Here is an 18,520-nt window from a genome sequence, read left to right as displayed (position 1 = left end):
AAACTACTTCAATTCCTCCTGATCAAACAGTAATGAGAAGGCAAACGTCTTCTGAGATATAAAGGTGCCAAAAAATAAGCAGCCCCTAGAGGCTAAGACACTGAGCTCGTCGATCAGAAAGGTCAGCAGTTCGAATCCCTAGCGCCGCATAACTGAGTGAGCTCTTGTTACTTGTCCCAGCTTCTGCCAACCTAGCAGTTCGAAAACATGTAAAAATTCAAGTAGAAAAATAGGAACCACTTTGGTGGTAAGGTAACAGTGTTCCGTGCACCTTCGGCATTTAGTCATGCCGGCCATATGACCATGGAGACATCTTCGAACAGCGCTGGCTTTTGGCTTTGAAACGGAGATGAGCACTGCCCCTAGAGTCCGGAACAACTAGCACATACATATGTGCAAGGGTAACCTTTATGCAGAAGCAGGGAACCTATTTCCATCAAAATTGAAAAATGTATTCTCTGCCTGAACCCTACATAAAACAGATTTTCCCCCCTTTCAGGATATTTGAGCTTTAAATTCCATTTCCACTATTTGCCTTTTCCTGTCTTCATTTTGTAATTGCATCTTTTTCTTCTCCCCCACAGGGATTGGCCCTCGGGGAGCCTCTTTTTGAGGTAAAGTTTATGGGACATCCACAAGTCTCAGTTTTTTCTTCATTTTGGAATGGATTTTCTTTTGATATCCGCCCCCCCGCCCCCGGCCCGCATTATTTTCCTTGTTTCAGGCAACCATTTGGTTCTGCCAATTATTCTTAAGTACCCAGAGCCGAGAATTTGAGGACAACTGTATATATCGAACTAAAGAAATAAAAAAAACGATAGAAATCTCATATTTTCCTAATCCGAAAATCTTTCCTCCCTCAGGAGACGTTGCAACCTTTCTCAGACAGGCTACCAATGAGATATCCCTTTCCTCCTACTACTCCCAAGCCCATCATCCCCGCCCCCTCCCTTCCCCTCAGACGCGCTCCTCTTTCCCGCCCTTTCTACAATCCTTGCACTTTGCGGCACATCCACCAGGGGGCGGCCTCTGCCAAGAGAAGGGAACTCCCGGCGCTTCCTCATTGGTCCTCTGGAGGGCGAACGTCAAGGCTGGCTTTGCAGGGGAGGAAGTGACATCACAAACGCTTGCCGTTCTAGGACTCCGCACTCATTTTCCTTAACCCCTGGGGCTCCGCAGGAGGCGGAGAGGCTGCGGGAGAGTCTGCCGGGGGGAGATCCAGACGTGCCCCGGGTGAGGGAAGGTCTCCCCGTGCAAAGGGAGGCGGAGGAGGGAGAGACCCGCGCCTGCCCTCCTCCGGCTGCAACCCCGGGTCCCATGCTCCCCAGCCGCCCTCTCCCTGCAGGGCGGGAAGCGGAGTTCTGCAGCAGCAGCAGCAGCAGAAGAACCTGGGATCCCAGGAAGGTTGCGGGGATCCGGGGTTATAGCAATAGCAATAGCAGTAGACCTTATATACCGCTTCATAGGGCTTTCAGGCCTCTCTAAGCGGTTTACAGAGAGTCAGCATATTGCCCCCAACAATCTGGGTCCTCATTTTACCCACCTCGGAAGGATGGAAGGCTGAGTCAACCCTGAGCCGGTGAGATTTGAACCGCTGACCTGCTGATCTAGCAGTAGCCTGCAGTGCTGCATTTAACCACTGCGCCACCTTGGCTCCCCTTCCCGCCCCGTGTCCGGGAAAGAGCCCGAGTGCGGGGAGAGGAGGGTCGGCCTTGCGGAGACCCAGCGGGAGAGGAGAGAAGCCGGGCGAGGAGGAGGCAGGATTCGCACCAGGCTCCCCGAGAGCCCGATCCTGTCTCTGGAGGGGGAGAGAAGCGGGGCGGCTTCTCCAGCTGCCTCCTTCCCGGCCCTGCGCTTGGATGACCCGCTTGGTGCTCCAGCCAGGTTGTGTGAATCTGCCTGCGTGTCAGAAGGAGACGCGGCTCCCCAAAGGACGCTCTGAACATGGAAAGGGGACATCCTCAACCAGGTTCCATTTCCTGACATTTCATTGGGGCGGGGGGGGGGGGGGCTGATCTTTCATGGTTTGTTCACCTTTGGGGGGTTTGGCAGGTTGTGTGAACCTGACCTGGAGGAAAATATATATATCTAAGTTTAAAAAAAGAAACTAGAAGTAAGAAAGTGGATTTATTAGGCAATCCAAGTGCTTGATGGAAATTAATCGTATATTTTGCAATACAGAGAGACCTGCACACACAGCAGAAGAAATTCTCTCTCTCTCTCTCTCTCTCTCTCTCTCTCTCTCTCTCTCTCTCTCTCTCTCTCCCTCCCTCCCTCCCTCCCTCTCTCTCTCTCTCTCTCTCACACACACACACACACAAAACTTCAAAGTCACCAAACCTACACCAGATCAGAAAAAATATTTCACTCCATTTGGACGGGTGTTATGCAATAGTTAATCTACACCTTCTAATTCTTGGAATTAATTTTCTTTCCCATCTCAGATACAACAAAGTGAACTTCTTGCCATATGAAATTATCTCTTGGTGGGGAAAAGAGCGGAAAAGCTTTCTGCTGTCATTCCGATGGATACAGGATCGGTCCTATGAATGAAAAAGCATTTGGAGATCCACAAGATCCTATGGACCCATTTGGAGTTGGGTTCCAGGGCAGAGAAAGAATGGAGACAAAACTTTTAGCAAGTCAGGGAACTGGAAAAGGCCCTTTGGCTGTTCAGCCTGGGAATTGTGGGGAGATCTGGACAGAACTGGGCAGAAGATCCTGGAGGAGGAAACCATCCTCCCTTCAGAAGTTCAGCCCAGGAATTTCATCCGATACTTGGAGGCTGAGGGTCCCCGAGGACTTTGCAACCGACTCCAGGACTTTGTAGGCGATGGCTGAGACCAGAAAAACACACCAAAGCCCAGATGCTGGACCTGGTAGTTCTGGAGCAGCTCCTGGTCCTTTTGCCCCTGCAGATGGAGGACTGGGTGAGGGAGTGTGGAGCAGAGACCAGCTCCCAAGCGGTGGCCCTGGCTGAAGGCTTCCTCCTGAGCCAGGCAGAGGAGCAGAAGGAACAGGTCGAGTTGCAGGTGAGAGACCTTCATCTAGGCAGGGCAGAAAGGGTTTTGAAGAGACTAAAGTACCGTATTTTTTGGAGTATGAGACATACCTTTTGCCCTCAGAAAAGAGGGTGAAAATCTGGGTGTGTCTTATACATGAATACAGCATTTTGGCTTCCCGAGACCCTGTCCCCTTGCAAAAATGGCCATGCATACCTTAGGAGGCTTCCAGAGTGCTCCTGGAGTCTGGGAGGCCAAAAATGAACAAAACATGGGCTGTTTTTTGCTTGTTTTTGCCCCCCAGCAGCACACTATAAGCCTCCTAAAGGCTATCCATGCCCTTTTTTTGACAAAAAAAATGGTCTCGTTTTTGTGAGGTCTGCCGAATGCAAAACTTTTTTTTTTAATTTGCCTCTTCAAAATCTTAAACTCTGGTGCATCTTATACTCCAAAAAATATGGTATGTGTTTGAATTTTTTCAACCTTCCCTACCACAATTTTCTTGCCTTTCATAATACATGGATTTGTTTCATTATTTTTATAGATATTGTTCCATTATAGCAATAGCACTTAGACTTAATACCACTTTACAATGCTTTATAGCCCTTATCCATTTTGGAAGTTATATTTGGCATAATTTCAGCACCATTGATGTCATTTAGGGCTTTGAAGTTATGTTTGGAGAAAAAGAATGTACTTCATGTTTTTTTTATATCCAGTAATTCTTTTTTCCCCTCCTGCCTCTTAAGTCCTTCAATATGGAGATCAGAGATCCTGACGGAAGGAGGAATCCATCCACTCCCTTTCAGGAGCTGTTCTCCGGGAGGATCCTTCAGGAAGATCCAAGTCAGGACACCTCAGAAGGTAAACCAAGGTCCTCCCGTTCCAGTGGTGGAACTCAATTTTTTTTACTACCAGTTTCTGTGGGTGTGGCATGATGGGCATGGCAGGGGAAGGTTACTGCAAATCCCCATTCCCTCCCGATCAGCTGGGACTCGGGAGGCAGTGAATAGATGGGGACGGGGCCAGTCAGAGGTGGTATTTACCAGTTCTCAGAACTACTTGAAATTTCCGCTACCAGTTCTCCAGAACTGGTCAGAACCTGGTGAATACCACCTCTGTCCCATTCGCCAGAGAAATTTTCTTTCTTATTTTCTTTGTCCTATAGAATACTTCTCCTTATTCCTTCAATTATGCATCTTAAAATTCTGTCTTCCTCACAGTGAAACGTGGAATGACGCATGGCCTTTATGGTAGTGCTGAAACAGTGGATGAAGCAGCTGAAACTCATGTAAGAGCAGGAGATTTATTAAGATTTGTATTCTGTCTTTCCTTTGGGAAAGTCAGTCTAGGGTACATAACAATCTCTCCCATTCCCCCCCCCCCCCATGCCTGTTGACTTGGATATTGTTTTTTCCTGAGCAAAACAGATAAGGGAATAGAAGATTCAAGTATTGAATTCTTCAAGATTCAATCTTCAGGGATTCAGCCACGTTCGCTTCTTCTAAAGTCTGCATTTGAGATGCTTTGTTCCGTTATTTCAACTCTTGAGATTCTTATGAGGATTTTTTAATATGAGCCATTGATTAAATGATGATGCAGACTGTTAAAATCCAATGAAGGTGGCTAGTAAGACTTGCAAAGTAATTCGTAATCCACTGATTTGCGCCATGACTTGGATGCCAGATCTTCCAGCATTTTCATGAAGATGATGAACATGGACAGAACTGATCCTTTCGGGGACACCGTAAGCCAGCCGTTTCCTGGAATTCTGGAAAGAATTTCCCCAATTTCCTTCTGCAAAGTCAGGAAGAACTTGTGTTTCTGAGGGGGGCCCTCTGCAAGTTGATTTTATCCAGATTCTGACAAGAGTATGGATGATTGCTTGATTGATCGCTGGATGGATGGGTGGATGATGGATGGAGACACATAGATAAATAGATAATTAGGCAGGCAGGACACGACTTCGCAACTAACAACAATAAGGCTGGCAGATAGACAGATTGATCAGTCAAGAAGGAAACTGAGGTTCCGTTCACTGAACGTCTTGCAGAATAAATCAGTGAGGGATCATTGGTGGTTTTCTGCAGGTATTTCATTATCAAACTAGTAACATCTTCACCAGCACTGATGATGTTACTTATAGTAGTTTAGGAAAACAACCAAGCTCAGAGAGCACCAAGAATCCCTCATTTATAAAAGCCGAGGTGGCGCAGTGGTTTAGGGTGCAGTACTGAGGCCACTTCAGCTGACTGTATCTGCAGTTCAGTGGTTCTAATCTCACCAGCTCAAGGTTGACTCAGCCTTCCATCCTTCCGAGGTGGTGAAATGAGACCCCAGACTGTGGGGGCGATATGCTGACTCTGTAAACAGCTTAGAGAGTGCTGAAGCCCTATGAAGCGGTATATAAGTCTAACTGCTATTGCTATTGCTATTTCAACTTGAGCTACAATATTCTCCTTTTATTAGGATCAATCAAGTGATAAAACCTGACTAATATTTCTTTAGTCAAAGGCTTTAGACCCATGGTGGTGAACCTATGGCACGCATGCCCAAAGTGGCACGTGGAAGTCATGTCGGCTGGCATGCACAGCATCGCCTGTTCCTCTTTTGGGTTTCTGGCGTGCATGCGCACACGACGATCAACTGGTGTGCCTGCGGCAGTGGCAGAAACCAGAAAAGCCGGTCTTCCGTTTTGCAGCGTGAGCATGTGCGCCAGCTAGTAACTGGAAGACTTGCTGCTGGCGCACTTGTGCGCACCAGAAAACCGGAAGTTCATTTTATGGCGCGTGCATGCCCCCTGGGCAGCTCCTCTTCTTAGTTGCGGCTCAGTGGAGTGTGCATGTATATGCAAAGCATGTGTGCAGGTGTATGTGAAACGTGCATATATGAAGCAGTGCGCACACAAGAAGTGCTCCCTTTTCAGCACTCGGTGTCTTAAAGGCTCACCTAAACTGGAATTCGACCAAGCACAAACATTTAATTTAGCCCTTAGCTTTCCTTCGGGTATTGTAGCAATAGTAATAGCAGTTAGACTTATATACCGCTTCATAGGGCTTTCAGCCTCTCTAAGCGGTTTACAGAGTCAGCATATTGCCCCCAACAACAATCCGGGTCCTTATTTTACCCACCTCAGAAGGATGGAAGGCTGAGTCAACCCTGAGCTGGTAAGATTTGAACAGCCGAACTGCAGAACTGCAGTCAGCTGAAGTAGCCTGCAGTGCTGCATTTAACCACTGCGCCACCTCGGCTCTTACATTATAGACAATGGGTCATATCTTACAAATCCTCATGGGATTGTTTTGTTCTTCTTTTTGTTGTTCAGGAAGGGTCCTCTGTCCTTCGAGGAGGTGGCTGTGTATTTCTCAGAGGAGGAGTGGTCTCAGCTGGATGCTCACCAAAAAACGTTGCATTGGGAAGTTTTGCTGGAAAATTATAGGAACATGACCCTCTGGTAAGGATTTGGTACTCCATAATCAGAGAATTTGGGAACATTCTGTAGTTAGATGACATCAGCTTTTTCTCATCGTATATGTCCTCTGGGAAGGATAAGAAGCGATCTGGCCTTCTTTTGCTCGAGGAAGGAAAGAGGTCAATGGCTCTTTGCTTTGATGCTTCTCATCTGCTGAATTTTAAATTCATCATACATTTTAGCCTCTAACTCCCTAATAATTCTTGTTGCTTTTCCCTGCACTCTTTCTAGAGTATCAACATCTTTTTTCATATCGTGGGGACCACAATTGGATGCATAGTCAAAGTATGGTCTTACTAAAGCAATCCATAGCAGTACTAGTACTTCATATGATCTTGATGCTATAGCTGTGTTGATGCAGCCCAGGATTGTGTTGGCTTTTTTGGCAGCTTCAACACACTGTTTCTCATATACTGCTGGTTCATATTTAAGTGGTGGTCACTTAGGAATATAGGGATGTGGTGGCTCAGAGGCTAAGACGCTGAGCTTATCAATCAGAAAGGTTGGCAGTTTGTGGTTCGAATCCCTAGTGCTGCATAACGGAGTGAGCCCCTGTTACTTGTCCCAGTTTCTGCCAACCTAGCAGTTCAAAAGCCGGTAAAAATGCAAGTAGAAAAATAGGAACACTTTTGATGGGAAGGGTAACAGCGTTCTATGCACCTTTGGTGTTAGTCATGCCGGCCACATGACCATGGAGACATCTTCGGACAGCACTGGCTCTTCGGCTTTGAAACAGTTGAGCACAACCCCCTAGAGTGACTAGCACATATGTGCGAGGGGGACCTTTGCATTTACCTTTACCCCTAGGAATCCTAATTCCTTCTCACAATTGCTATTGTCCAATTCATGTGCCACTTATTCTATACATGTACATTTGGGTTTTTTTGGCTAAGTGTAAAACCTTTTTCTCGCCACTTAATTGCATTTCATTGGAAGAGGGACTAGTGTTTCATGTTTGTCTAGAATAGATCTTTTTGACTTTTGAGCCTATCTTCTACCAGTGTTGGCTTTCCTCCTAGTTTGGTATTGTCTGCAAATTTGATAAGTTTACCTTCTATGCCCTTTTATGGTATAATCATAATCAATAATTACTAGATAATTTAAATTAATAATTTAATATTACTGTATTTTTTGGACGCCCTTTTTCGGTCAAAAGAGGTGAAATCTGGGTGCGTCTTATACACTGAATACAGTATTTTTGGCCTCCCAAAACCCCGCCCCCCTTTGCAAAAATGGCTGTGCTAGCCTTTAGGAAGCCTTTAGAGTGCTCCTGGGGGCGGGGGAGGGCAAAATAAGCGAAAAATGGGCCATTTTTTGCTCGTTTCTGCCCTATCCCAGCCCCCAGGAGCATTCTAATAAGCCTCCTAAAGCTATGCATGTCCCTTTTTTTGACAAAAAAACAGGCCTTTTTTTGCTAAAAATGTGCTGTTTTTTGCTCGTTTTTGCCCGCCTCGAGGGAGCACTCTACAAAGCCCTCCTAAAGGCTACGCAATGCCTTTTTTTGACAAAAAACGGGGCGTTTTCATGAAAACGGGAGGTCTGAAGAGTTGCAAAACTTTTTAAAAAATTTGCCCACTTCAAAATCTTGATGCGTCTATACTCCGGTACGTCTTATACTCCGCAAAATATGTTAATCCAGTATTTTGTTTTATATACATATTTTATATTTTAGCATTTTAAAGAAATTACTAATTGGTTGTATCTCACCTTTATCCTGGTCAGTGATTGTAATAAAAGTTTGATTTCCTGGATATTTCTCATGATTCTTAATTCAAGTTGATTATGGATTAGATTTGAATATGTATTAATAATTATCAATAAAAAGGATGCTATAGATCTTTTCAGGCTGCTTTAGGTTTTCAATTTTTTTTGAGTCGTAAATATAGAAATTATATCTATCTGTGTCTGTGCAAATATGAAGAAGTTCAAGATATTGAAATAGTGGAATTTGGTAGAGTTCCATAAGGAAATTTTACACTTCCCACAGTTTGATCTTTTCCCTAACTTTGCTATCATTTTCATTTCTCTTTTCATTTGAAGGTAATAATGGGAAGGAAAGTGAGGATTCTGGGGAACCATTCCTAATGAACACCTCTGGAGACAGAACAGAGAAACCTGCAGTGCAGATGAAACTCGAAAGCTATGAGAGAAGCCACTCAAATGATTGGAAAGAGGAAAGTTCATCTTCCATTGCTGCTCCAATGCAAGACTTTCTTGCTGAATGTGGAAAGATAAAGAACAAAGATTTTGGGGAAAGTACAAGACCTTTCAGTGGTAAATTAGATGTAAACGAACATTATCCAACCAAAACAAAAGGAAATGATTATATATGTACAGACAATGGAAAAATTACAATTGTACTTTCATTCCTTCTCATGGAACTGGATCCCTTACCGCTCCTAAAATGATCCACACCAAAAAAGCCATATAAATGTATGGAGTGTGGAAACAGCTTCAGTCGAAGGAGTTACTTTACTTCCCATAAAAGAATCCACACAGGGGAGAAGCCGTATAAATGTGTGGAGTGTGGAAAGACCTTTATTCAGAGCAGTCACCTTACTTCCCATAAAAGGATCCAACAGGGGAGAAGCCATATAAATGCATGGAGTGTGGAAAGTGCTTTACAAATAGCAGCCACCTTACTTCCCATAAAAAGATCCACCTGGGGGAGAAGCCATACAAATGTTCAGAGTGTGGGAAGGCGTTCTGTGAAAATTCATCCCTTATGAGACATAAAAGGATCCACACAGGAGAAAAACCGTATAAATGTGTGGAGTGTGGAAAAGTCTTCAGTCAAAATAGTTCTTTTACTTTCCATAAAATGATCCATGCAGGGAAAAGACCATATAAATGCATGGAATGTGGAAAAACCTTTATCAAAGCAGTAATCTTACTTGTCATAAAAGGATTCACACGGGGGAGAAGCCATATAATGCAGAGTGTGTGGAAGGGCGTTTACTAACAGCAGTGATCTTATTTCCCATAATTGGATCCATTCAGAGGATAAGCCATATAAATGCATGGAGTGCGGAAAGACCTTTATTCAGCAGTCATTTTAATTCCCACAAAAGGATCCATGCAGGAGAGAAGCCATATAAATGCATGGAGTGTGGAAAGGGCTTCAGCTACCACAGTACTCTTACTTCCCATAAAAGGACCCATACAGGAGAGAAACCTTATAAATGTCTGGAATGTGGAAAGAGCTTCTGTGAAAGCGGGTCTCTTACTGTTCATAAAAGGATCCACTCAGGAGAGAAGCCGTATACATGTATGGAGTGTGGAAAGAGCTTCTGTGAAAGTGGATCGCTTACTGTTCATAAACGAATCCACACAGGGGAGAAGCCATATGAATGTGTAGACTGTGGAAAGGGCTTCTGTCAAAAAGCTTCGCTTATGAGACATACAAGGATTCACACAGGAGAGAGGCCAATATATGCACGGAGTGTGGAAAGGGCTTTACTAATAGCAGTCATCTTAATTCCCATAAAAGAACTCACACAGGGGAAAAGCCATATAAATGCCAGAGTGTGGAAAGGGCTTTACTAATAGCAGTCATCTTAATTCCCATAAAAGAACTCACACAGGGGAGAAGCCATATAAATGCCTGGAGTGTGGAAAAGGCTTTACTCAGAGGGGTAATCTTAATTCTCATAAAAGGATTCACACAGGAGAAAAGCCATACGAGTATGTGGGAACATGGAAAGAGCTTCAGGATGACCAATGACCTAATTTCTCATACACAGATCCATTTGGGTGAGAACCATCGTAAATTCCAGAATTAATTGGTAAATTCAATGTATGAGGGACGCGGTGGCTCAGTGGCTAAGACGCTGAGCTTTTCAATCAGGTTGGCAGTTTAGTGGTTTGAATCCCTAGTGCATGTAATGGAGTGAGCTCTCAGCCTCTGCCAACCTAGCAGTTCGAAAGCATGCAAGTAGAAAAATAGGAACCACCTTAACAGAGGTGGATTCCTCCTGGTTTGATCGAAGCGGTAGTGTTGGTGGCGGGAGGCTCCGCCCACACACTTCTGTGCAGACGTAGAAGCGTCATGCATGAGAGAGCGAGCACACGAGCGAACCGGTAATAAAACCGGCACAAACCCACCACTGGAAGGTAACAGTGTTCCGTGCGCCTTCAGAGCTTAGTCATGCTGGCCACATAACCATGGAGACTTCTTTGAAGCACTGGCTCTTCGGCTTTAAAATGGAGATGAGTGCCGACCCCTAGAATTGAGAACGACTAGCACATATGTGCAATGGGAACCTTTACTTTTTACCTATATATTTCCTTTGTATACTGAAGCTCTAGAGTTTTGAGTCTGACCACCATAACCCGTAACCCCAGGGAGATGAATTTACAAATAAAACAAAAGCAATGAGGATGTGCTGTTTTAAGGTAGCTACTCTTACATAGCCATTCATTTTTCCCTTAAGTTTATACATCCTGGTTTCCAACTGGAAATAAAAATACAAGAAAATGGGCATTTTAATCTTTTCAGATCTAGTCAATGTAATTTTATGAAAATGGTTTTATTGTGGGCTTTTTTGTATAAATGAGTTTCCTGCTCCCCAGTTGTTTGTTCTTCCCATCTAATGATGATCTTGGGAGGGATCCACTATCATTTCTCATAGTTTAAATTTTGCTTCTTTTCCTTAGTCATTTGTTTTTCCCCTCTTTTTTTTCATTCCTTAATATGTTTACAGTTTATCAGGGGACTCTACACTTATTTATTTATTTATTTATTTTTGTTTAGTAAATTTATAGGCCGCCCAATCCCGAAGGACTCCGGGCGGCTTACAAAGTAAAAAGAAAAGGAATTAATAAAAAAATAAAGGAAAAACAATTTAAAAACATCACACATGCACCCAATCTGATCGGGGCTGGACCTCAACAGTGAGGTCAACAGCCCCAGGCCTGCCGGAATAGCCAGGTTTTAACAGCTTTTCGGAAGGCCATGAGAGTGGGCAAGGTCCGGATCTCTGGGGGTAGCTCATTCCAAAGGGTCGGAGCAGCCACAGAGAAGGCCCTCCTCCGGGGAGCCGCCAGCCGGCATTGTCTGGCTGACGGCATCTGAAGGAGCTCCACTCTGTGGGATCTCACCGGCCATTGGGAGGTATGTGGCAGTAGGCGGTCTCAGCCTTCTCTCAGAAAATATTAGAAATGTTGCAGCTGAGATTCTGGGAACTGAAGCAATGCTATAATTCAAAGGGAATTCAAATTCTGTTGATATACAGATGGAATGTGATTTTGCATTTTCCAACTGAACAATTATGAAATTAAAAGTGACAACTAAGGATTTGTGCTTTAAATTTTGCATAACTTTCTCTGTGTTTTCTGTCTCATCCCAAGTTAGGGATACTCAGTGGAATGAGAATGAAAGCGACCCCAGTGTGCTGACATTGCAAATGATCAAGCAAGGGGCACCTTTGGAAATCACTGAGGACCAAAAGAACATGAAATCAAGAAACATTATTACAAAAAGCTGTTTCAGCTCCTCCTGAACAAATAGACAGGAATGAGAATGGAACCTCCTCTGGGATGTGAAGACACCTAAAAAAAATCCAATACGCATCCACAGTGTAGAATTGAAACCTAAGGCAACCAATATGAATGCAGAAGTATGGAATCTTTTTCAGTCAAAAGTCTCTCATGATATGGGAATATTGTCACATATGTATAAATACAGAGTGTGAAGGGCTTCAGGATGAAGAATTCTTTTACAAAGGTGTCAGAATGACGAGAAGCCCCCAAAATACATATACAAAAACATTTTCAAACATTAGGGCCTTATTTCCTTTGTATGTGGACTAAGATGTCTACATTTGATGTCAATAAAGTCAATTAAACATCAATGACATGGTTACTTTCCAGGCATGTATTAAATTCTTTTTGGCTGTATTAATTAGCATCCAGTAAGTACGAAGTAGGATTTTAACTTTGTACACTAAAACAGTTTACATTTGTACAATAAAGCAGCTTTTATGGAAAAAAGAAATGCTGTCTATCTTGTATATATAAAAGCCAAATACCACTCACTCATTATGAAATCTCCAGAACTGTAAAGACTACAAACTTGAAATTCGGCACATATGTTCCTCTTGGCTTCTAGGTCTGATGTGACTATCCGAGCATCAGTATTTCTTATAAAGTATTAATTAACACATGATGTTAGACATTCTATTCCCCCTCCCTACCTGAAATGAACTCTGTTCCAACTGCCAGTTGCCTTATATGGGCGTGGCCAGTGTGTGACTCATCCGGCCTGTGGGCTGGGAGTTTACATTCTACTCCCCCCTCCCCACCTGAAAAGAACTCTGTTTCAACTGCCAGTTGTCTTATATTAACATGCTCTGATGCTAAAGAGCTACACATTCTACATTAATTTTCAAGCTTTAAAGTGTCAAGCCCGATTGTAGCAAAACACGGGTATCCAGCTAGTGTGCCATATGTTTGGATTGTGTATGATAAGAAAAATCCTATCAATTACACATGAAATTTTTGGAAGGAGTAGGAGACAAATTTCAGGGTTTCAGAGGTTCCTGCTGGTTTGAAGCTCTTTATTCAAATGTTGCTCTTGGATGGTTCTGGGGCAAACTAAAGAAAAAGTTACTATTTCCATTTTGGTGTCCTTTTTTAATTAGAGAAGTGGAAAGCAGATTGTTATAAAGAACCTGGATAGCTAAAAATGAATGAAGAAATTAAATCCATTCTTTTTAAATGGAGCTTCTTAACCACTTTTACCCTTCATTTTAAATTCTTTGTTTTACTAACCCTCGTTTTTGCTTGCCTTCTTACTTCCAGATGCAGAGGAATCTCTTCAAATCACTGGAGTTTTCGGTTCTTTCTGCCTAACAGAAAAATTTGTACCTTTTCTTTTTATTCATAATGTAAACATTCTAGTGGCCTTAATTTCTTCAAATGGTCTTCCCAGTCATATTTCCTGAGATGGATTTCCTATTAATCCCTATATTTAAAAAATGGTTTTTTTCCCTCATGGTATCTGAAATTTATATTCTTTTTCTGCCATTTTCCTTTATTTTACAATTCTAAATTTTCTCCAGTCACAGATGAGACGCCATTTTCCCTTCTTCATTTTTCCACCAATGTGCCTCCTTGTAAGGTAAAATTCTGGAAGATCCACCAGTTTGACATTTTCCATTTTGGGAGAACAGGTTTTTTTTTTATTTCTTTTTCTTCCGCATTATTTCCGATGTCACAAGCTACCACTTGCTGCTTCCAATCCTTCTTTGACACCCAGAGCCACGAATGTTGAAAGGGCAGTAACATATATTGAATAAGTAAAAACCGATAGAAATGTCCCTTTTGCTGACAGAAATTTTTTCTTCCTTTCAGGAGAGACTACCATCTTTCTCAGATAGACGACCATTCAGAGAGTCCTTTCCTCCTATTCCCGTGCCCCTAATCCCTCTCCTCCACATCTGCAAAGAAGTGGTCCTTTCCCGCTCTTTTAGGGAAGGTGTTGTGCACAGATTCCTCCAAGGTGTACCCTCTACCAAGAGGCGGGAAAACCGGGCATTTCACTGCTGGAGGGCGGATTATGACTGGCTTTGCAGCAGAGGAAGCCAGGAGGGGATTCACATTGTTTGCTGTTCTAGGAAGCCCTCCTCCATATTCAGTCTTAGGTCCCATGCTTCCCAGCCGCCCTCTCCATGCAGGGGGAAGTAGAACTCCAGAGCAGCAGAAGAAGAATCGGGGATCGCAAGAAAGCGACCTCTGGAGACGTAGAAGCCTTTTTTTGGGCAAGGAACCATTGAGAGGGACCTTTCTCCTACTCCCATGTCCATCATCGACGCCTTCTCCTTCACCTCAGGCGTCTCCTCTTTCCCGCCCTTTTTTGGAATCCCGGCACTTTGCGCATATGCCTCCAGGGGGCTCCTCTGCCAAGAGAATGGACGCTTGCATCACAAACACGTGCCGCTCTAGGACGCCGCACTCGCTGCCCTTAACCTCTGAGCTCCGCAGAAGGCGGAGAGGCTGCGATAGGAGAGCCAGACGTACCCTGGGTGAGGGAGCGGCTCTTTCCGTGCAAAGGGAGGGGAGGAGAGAGAGAGAGAGACCCATGCCCGGCCCTCCTCCCATGCTCCCCAGCCAGAGGGGGAGATGGGGCGGCCTCTCCAGCTGCCTCCTTCCCGGCCCTGCTGGGGTGGGCACCTTGGTCTTACGCTGGGATGGTCCGCTTGGGGCTCCGGGCAGGTTGTGTGAATTTGACTGTTGTGTCAGAAATGAGGTATCCTCAACCAGGATCGTTTCCTGGCATTTGAGAATAGAAATGGAAATATACTCATTGGGTCTTGAGAGTCCTTGATGAACAGCCCCATGTTTTGCAACACACACACACACACACACACACACACATTTGTTTGAAACCACTTCAATCCTACATCAGAAAAATATTTCTTTCCATGGGGATGATGAGTGTTCTTCAATGGTTAACGTCTCCGTTTTCTAATTCTTGGAATTTATTTTCTTTCTCATCGCAGATGCACAAAGTGGAAGTCATCCAACATTTGGGCAAAGAGTGCTGAATAAGCATCTGCACTGTAGGAACGGTCTATGAATGAAAAGGCATTTGGAGATCCAAGATTCTTTGGACCTATTTGGACTTTTGTTACAAGACAGAGATAGAATGGAGACACAACCTTTAGCAAGTCAAGGGACTGGAAAAGGCCCTTCTTCTGCCATTCAGCGTGGGAGCTGTGGGGAAATGTGGGCAAGAGCTGGGGAGAAGATCCTGGAGGAGGAAACCATCATCCGTTCAGAAGTTCATCCCTGCTCTTTCAGGAGCCTCCAGTACCAGGAAACTGAGGGTCCTCGGGGACTTTGCAGTCGTCTCCATGAGTTTTGTAGGCGATGGCTGAGACGAAAAAAGCACACCAAAGCCCAGATGCTGGACCTGGTGGTTCTGGAGCAGCTCTTGACCTTCTGCCCTTGCAGATGGAGAGCTGGATGCGGGAGTGTGGAGTAGAGACCAGCTCCCAGGCGGTGGCCCTGGCAGAAGGCCTCCTCCTGAGCCAGGCAGAAGAGCAGAAGGAGCAGGTCGAGTTGCAGGTGGGAGAACTTCGACTTAGGAGTCCAGAAGTGGTTTGAAGGGAATAAAGAATGTGCTGGATTTCTTCACCCTTCTCTACCAGGGTTCTTTACCTTTCATAATATGTGAAGGTGTCTTAGTAATTCATGTGGGACAGTCTTCCATTATTCCTTATATAAGATAGATTTGAGACAGCTGTTGTTTTCTTACTCACTTTCAATGACGGACACTGGGAAGGCTTCAGAGAACAAGAATCCACTTCATGTTGTGTGTTCATTAATTTGTCTTCTTTTCTCATTCCTCCTATTTCAAGCCCTTCATTATGGGGATCAGAGATCCTGAGGGAAGGAGGACTCTGTCAAATTCCCCTCAGGAGCTGTTTTTCAGAAGGATCCCTCTAGAAGATCCAAGTCAGGACACTTCAGGAGGTAATTGAAGGTCCTCCCCCAGAGAGATCCCAGCTGTCTCATCTTCTCTATGTATTATATTATTCCTTTTCCCTTAATAAAGTATTTTAAAATTCTGTATCCCTTACAGGGAAACGAAGGATGGATTTTTCTGGCCTTTATGGTGGAGCTGAAACAGAGGTTGAATCTCCAAATCAAGTAAGAAAGAGAAATATACATACATAAATACATAGATATGTACCTACCTACCTACCTATCTTTATCTACCTACCTACCTACCTACCTACCTACCTACAGTACATTCAAAGTCAACCTCTTTTTTTCCAGTTCAGCCAATGGCTTGTCCTACTGTGCGATTGGTTCCTTATATTCTGGGTAGAAGCAGAGACAGTATTTCTCTAGATATTGATGTCATCCACCCAAATCCCTAGCTGTCTCTCCCAGAACTTTTACTTGTTTTGAGAATGGACAGGATTGTTCCTTTTGGGTCATCATAAGCCTTTTGCTAGAATGCTAGAAAGAATCTCCTCCAACAATTCCTTCTGCATAGACAGGACAGGAGATTCCAAGGCCCATCTCCCGTTGATTCTCTCCAATTGCTGAGAGGTTTTTTTATGATTGATGGAGGGAGGGAGGGAAAGAGATCGAGAGGGAGGGAAAGAGATCAGGAGGGAGGGATGGGCAGACAGACATAGATCAAGCAATCCAAAAGAAAACCCATGTTCCTTTCACTGAATGGCATTGAAGTCCTTCTTACAGCCTGAAATGAGATTTGCTCCCTTTCATAAGAGGCTTCAGATCTGTCTCTGCCAGACAATTTGGAGTCCCAGTGGGGGAGTTTCACACTGGAGGTGGTTGACTAATTAAAGCTAAACCTCACTCCCCGCCCTTCATGTATTGGCTCCCTTCTTCTCCTCTTGTGTTAAATATAAAATGGCAAAGGAGATAAGATAAAATCATTAACATTTTTAAAAATGTTTTTTAATGTTTTTATAGCCAGAGCAGTAATAGCAGTTAGACCAGGGGTGAAATCCAGCAGGTTCTGATAGGCTCTGGAGAACCGTAGTGGAAATTTTGAGTAGTTCGGAGAATCAGTAGTGGAAAATTTGAGTAGTTTGGAGAACTGGCAAATGCAACTCTGGCTGGCCCCAGAGTGAGGTGGGAATGGAGATTTTGCAGTATCCTTCCCCTGCCACGCCCACCAAGCCACACCCACCACACCACTGCCCACCAACTCACGCCCACAGAACTGGTAGTTTAAAAATTTGAATTTCACTACTGACTTAGAGCTATATGCTGTTTCATAGTACTTTACAGCTCTCTCTAAGCGGTTTAGAGTCAGCATATTGCCCCCAACAATCAGATCCTCATTTTACTGACCTCAGAAGGATGGAAGGCTGAGTCAATCTTGAGCCGATGAGAATCGAACTGCTCGCAGTCGCAGCATTATCCTGCAACACTGTATTTATTTTTTGCTGATTGGTAGCAAATAAATTCCACAATAAGTAAATAAAGTCCTACAAAATCAATCTTTCTTTAATTCTTTAATTTTCTCACCTAAAGTTTGAAATACAACCAAATAAACATTGAAATTAATTCATATCTTTGTTTGGGATTATTTAAATCTGAGAACATACTGTACGAATTCGGCTGGGCCTATTTTCTTCATTTCATTGTTCAGGAACATCTTGTATCCTTTGAGGAGGTGGCTGTGTATTTCTCCAAAGAGGAGTGGTCTCAGCTGGATGTAGACCAAAAAGCACTGCATTCGAAGTCATGCTGGAGAATCATAGGAATGGCCTCGCTGGGTAAGAGTTTGCTACTCTTAAATCAGAATTTCGGAAGACATTATATAGGTAAATGCCATCAGCAATTTTTTTTAATTAAAAATCCCCATGCAGATGTTATTTCCTGGCCTGGGAGAGAGAGAGAGAAAGATCTGGCCTTCTCCTGCTCTGTGGAAGAAAGGTGGCCAGTGGCTCTCTGCTTTGATGCAGCTGTTAATTTTTTTTTCATTTCTATTTCAATATACCAGTGAGAAATAAACTGCTTGCTATGATGAGATGCTCAATCCATCACATTTCAGTTTTTGGGCTTAGATCAGTGATGGCTAACCTTTTTGTCCTCATGTGCCAAAATCATGTCCGTGCATTCCCACGTACTCACACCAATAATACAATGTGCAATTTGCTCGTTGGGTTGTTTTTCGCCCTCCAGAGCCTCTGGAGGGAGAAAAACGGCCCAATGGGCAACCTGAAGTCCGTTCCTGAACTTCCGGTTTGCGTGTTGGGCCATTTTTCACCTTCCTCAGGCTCCTAGAAAGCCTCTGGAGCCTGGGGAGGGCGAAAAACAGACCTACTGGGCTCACCGCTTCTGGCCTCCGAAGGGCCTCCGGGGGGGGGGGAGCGGGAGCGGCTGTTTTCGCAGAGGGCCTCTGGGGTTTCCCACATGCGCTTTGCGCTCATGCACACTTAGCAATAGCAATAGCAGTTAGACTTATATACCGCTTCATAGGGCTTTCAGCCCTCTCTAAGCGGTTTACAGAGTCAGCATATCACCCCCACAGTCTGGGTCCTCATTTCACCCACCT

General features: G+C 44.1%; 1 protein-coding gene, 1 long non-coding RNA gene and 1 pseudogene across 3 annotated transcripts; all 3 read left to right on the top strand.

Annotated features, from left to right (window-relative positions):
- Nucleotides 1-1,165: 1,165 nt before the first annotated feature.
- On the top strand, nucleotides 1,166-6,662 carry LOC116503435 (zinc finger protein 263-like). Of its 2 annotated transcripts, none has more exons than XM_032209842.1 (5): nucleotides 1,166-1,233; nucleotides 2,445-3,032; nucleotides 3,752-3,866; nucleotides 4,226-4,293; nucleotides 6,329-6,662. In XM_032209842.1, exons 2-5 carry the CDS (start codon nucleotides 2,868-2,870, stop codon nucleotides 6,458-6,460), a joined length of 480 nt encoding a protein of 159 aa, XP_032065733.1. In that variant the 5' UTR covers nucleotides 1,166-1,233; nucleotides 2,445-2,867; the 3' UTR covers nucleotides 6,461-6,662. The 2 variants fall into 2 exon arrangements, with proteins under 2 accessions (XP_032065733.1, XP_032065734.1); XM_032209843.1 differs by lacking the exon at nucleotides 1,166-1,233 and adding an exon at nucleotides 1,546-1,579.
- Nucleotides 6,663-8,469: 1,807 nt separating this feature from the next.
- LOC116503451 lies at nucleotides 8,470-12,444 on the top strand (annotated as a pseudogene).
- A 3,436-nt stretch (nucleotides 12,445-15,880) lies between these two features.
- Nucleotides 15,881-17,732, top strand: LOC116503468. Its single transcript, XR_004254710.1, has 3 exons — nucleotides 15,881-15,951; nucleotides 16,061-16,128; nucleotides 17,612-17,732. It is a non-coding gene; the product is annotated as an uncharacterized LOC116503468 (long non-coding RNA).
- Nucleotides 17,733-18,520: the final 788 nt, after the last annotated feature.

This window comes from Thamnophis elegans, chromosome 2 (genome assembly GCF_009769535.1).
Source record: "Thamnophis elegans isolate rThaEle1 chromosome 2, rThaEle1.pri, whole genome shotgun sequence".
Lineage (NCBI taxonomy): Eukaryota > Metazoa > Chordata > Lepidosauria > Squamata > Colubridae > Thamnophis > Thamnophis elegans.
The sequence above is the reverse complement of the archived record's forward strand: the minus strand, read 5'-3'. Positions and strand labels throughout refer to the sequence as shown.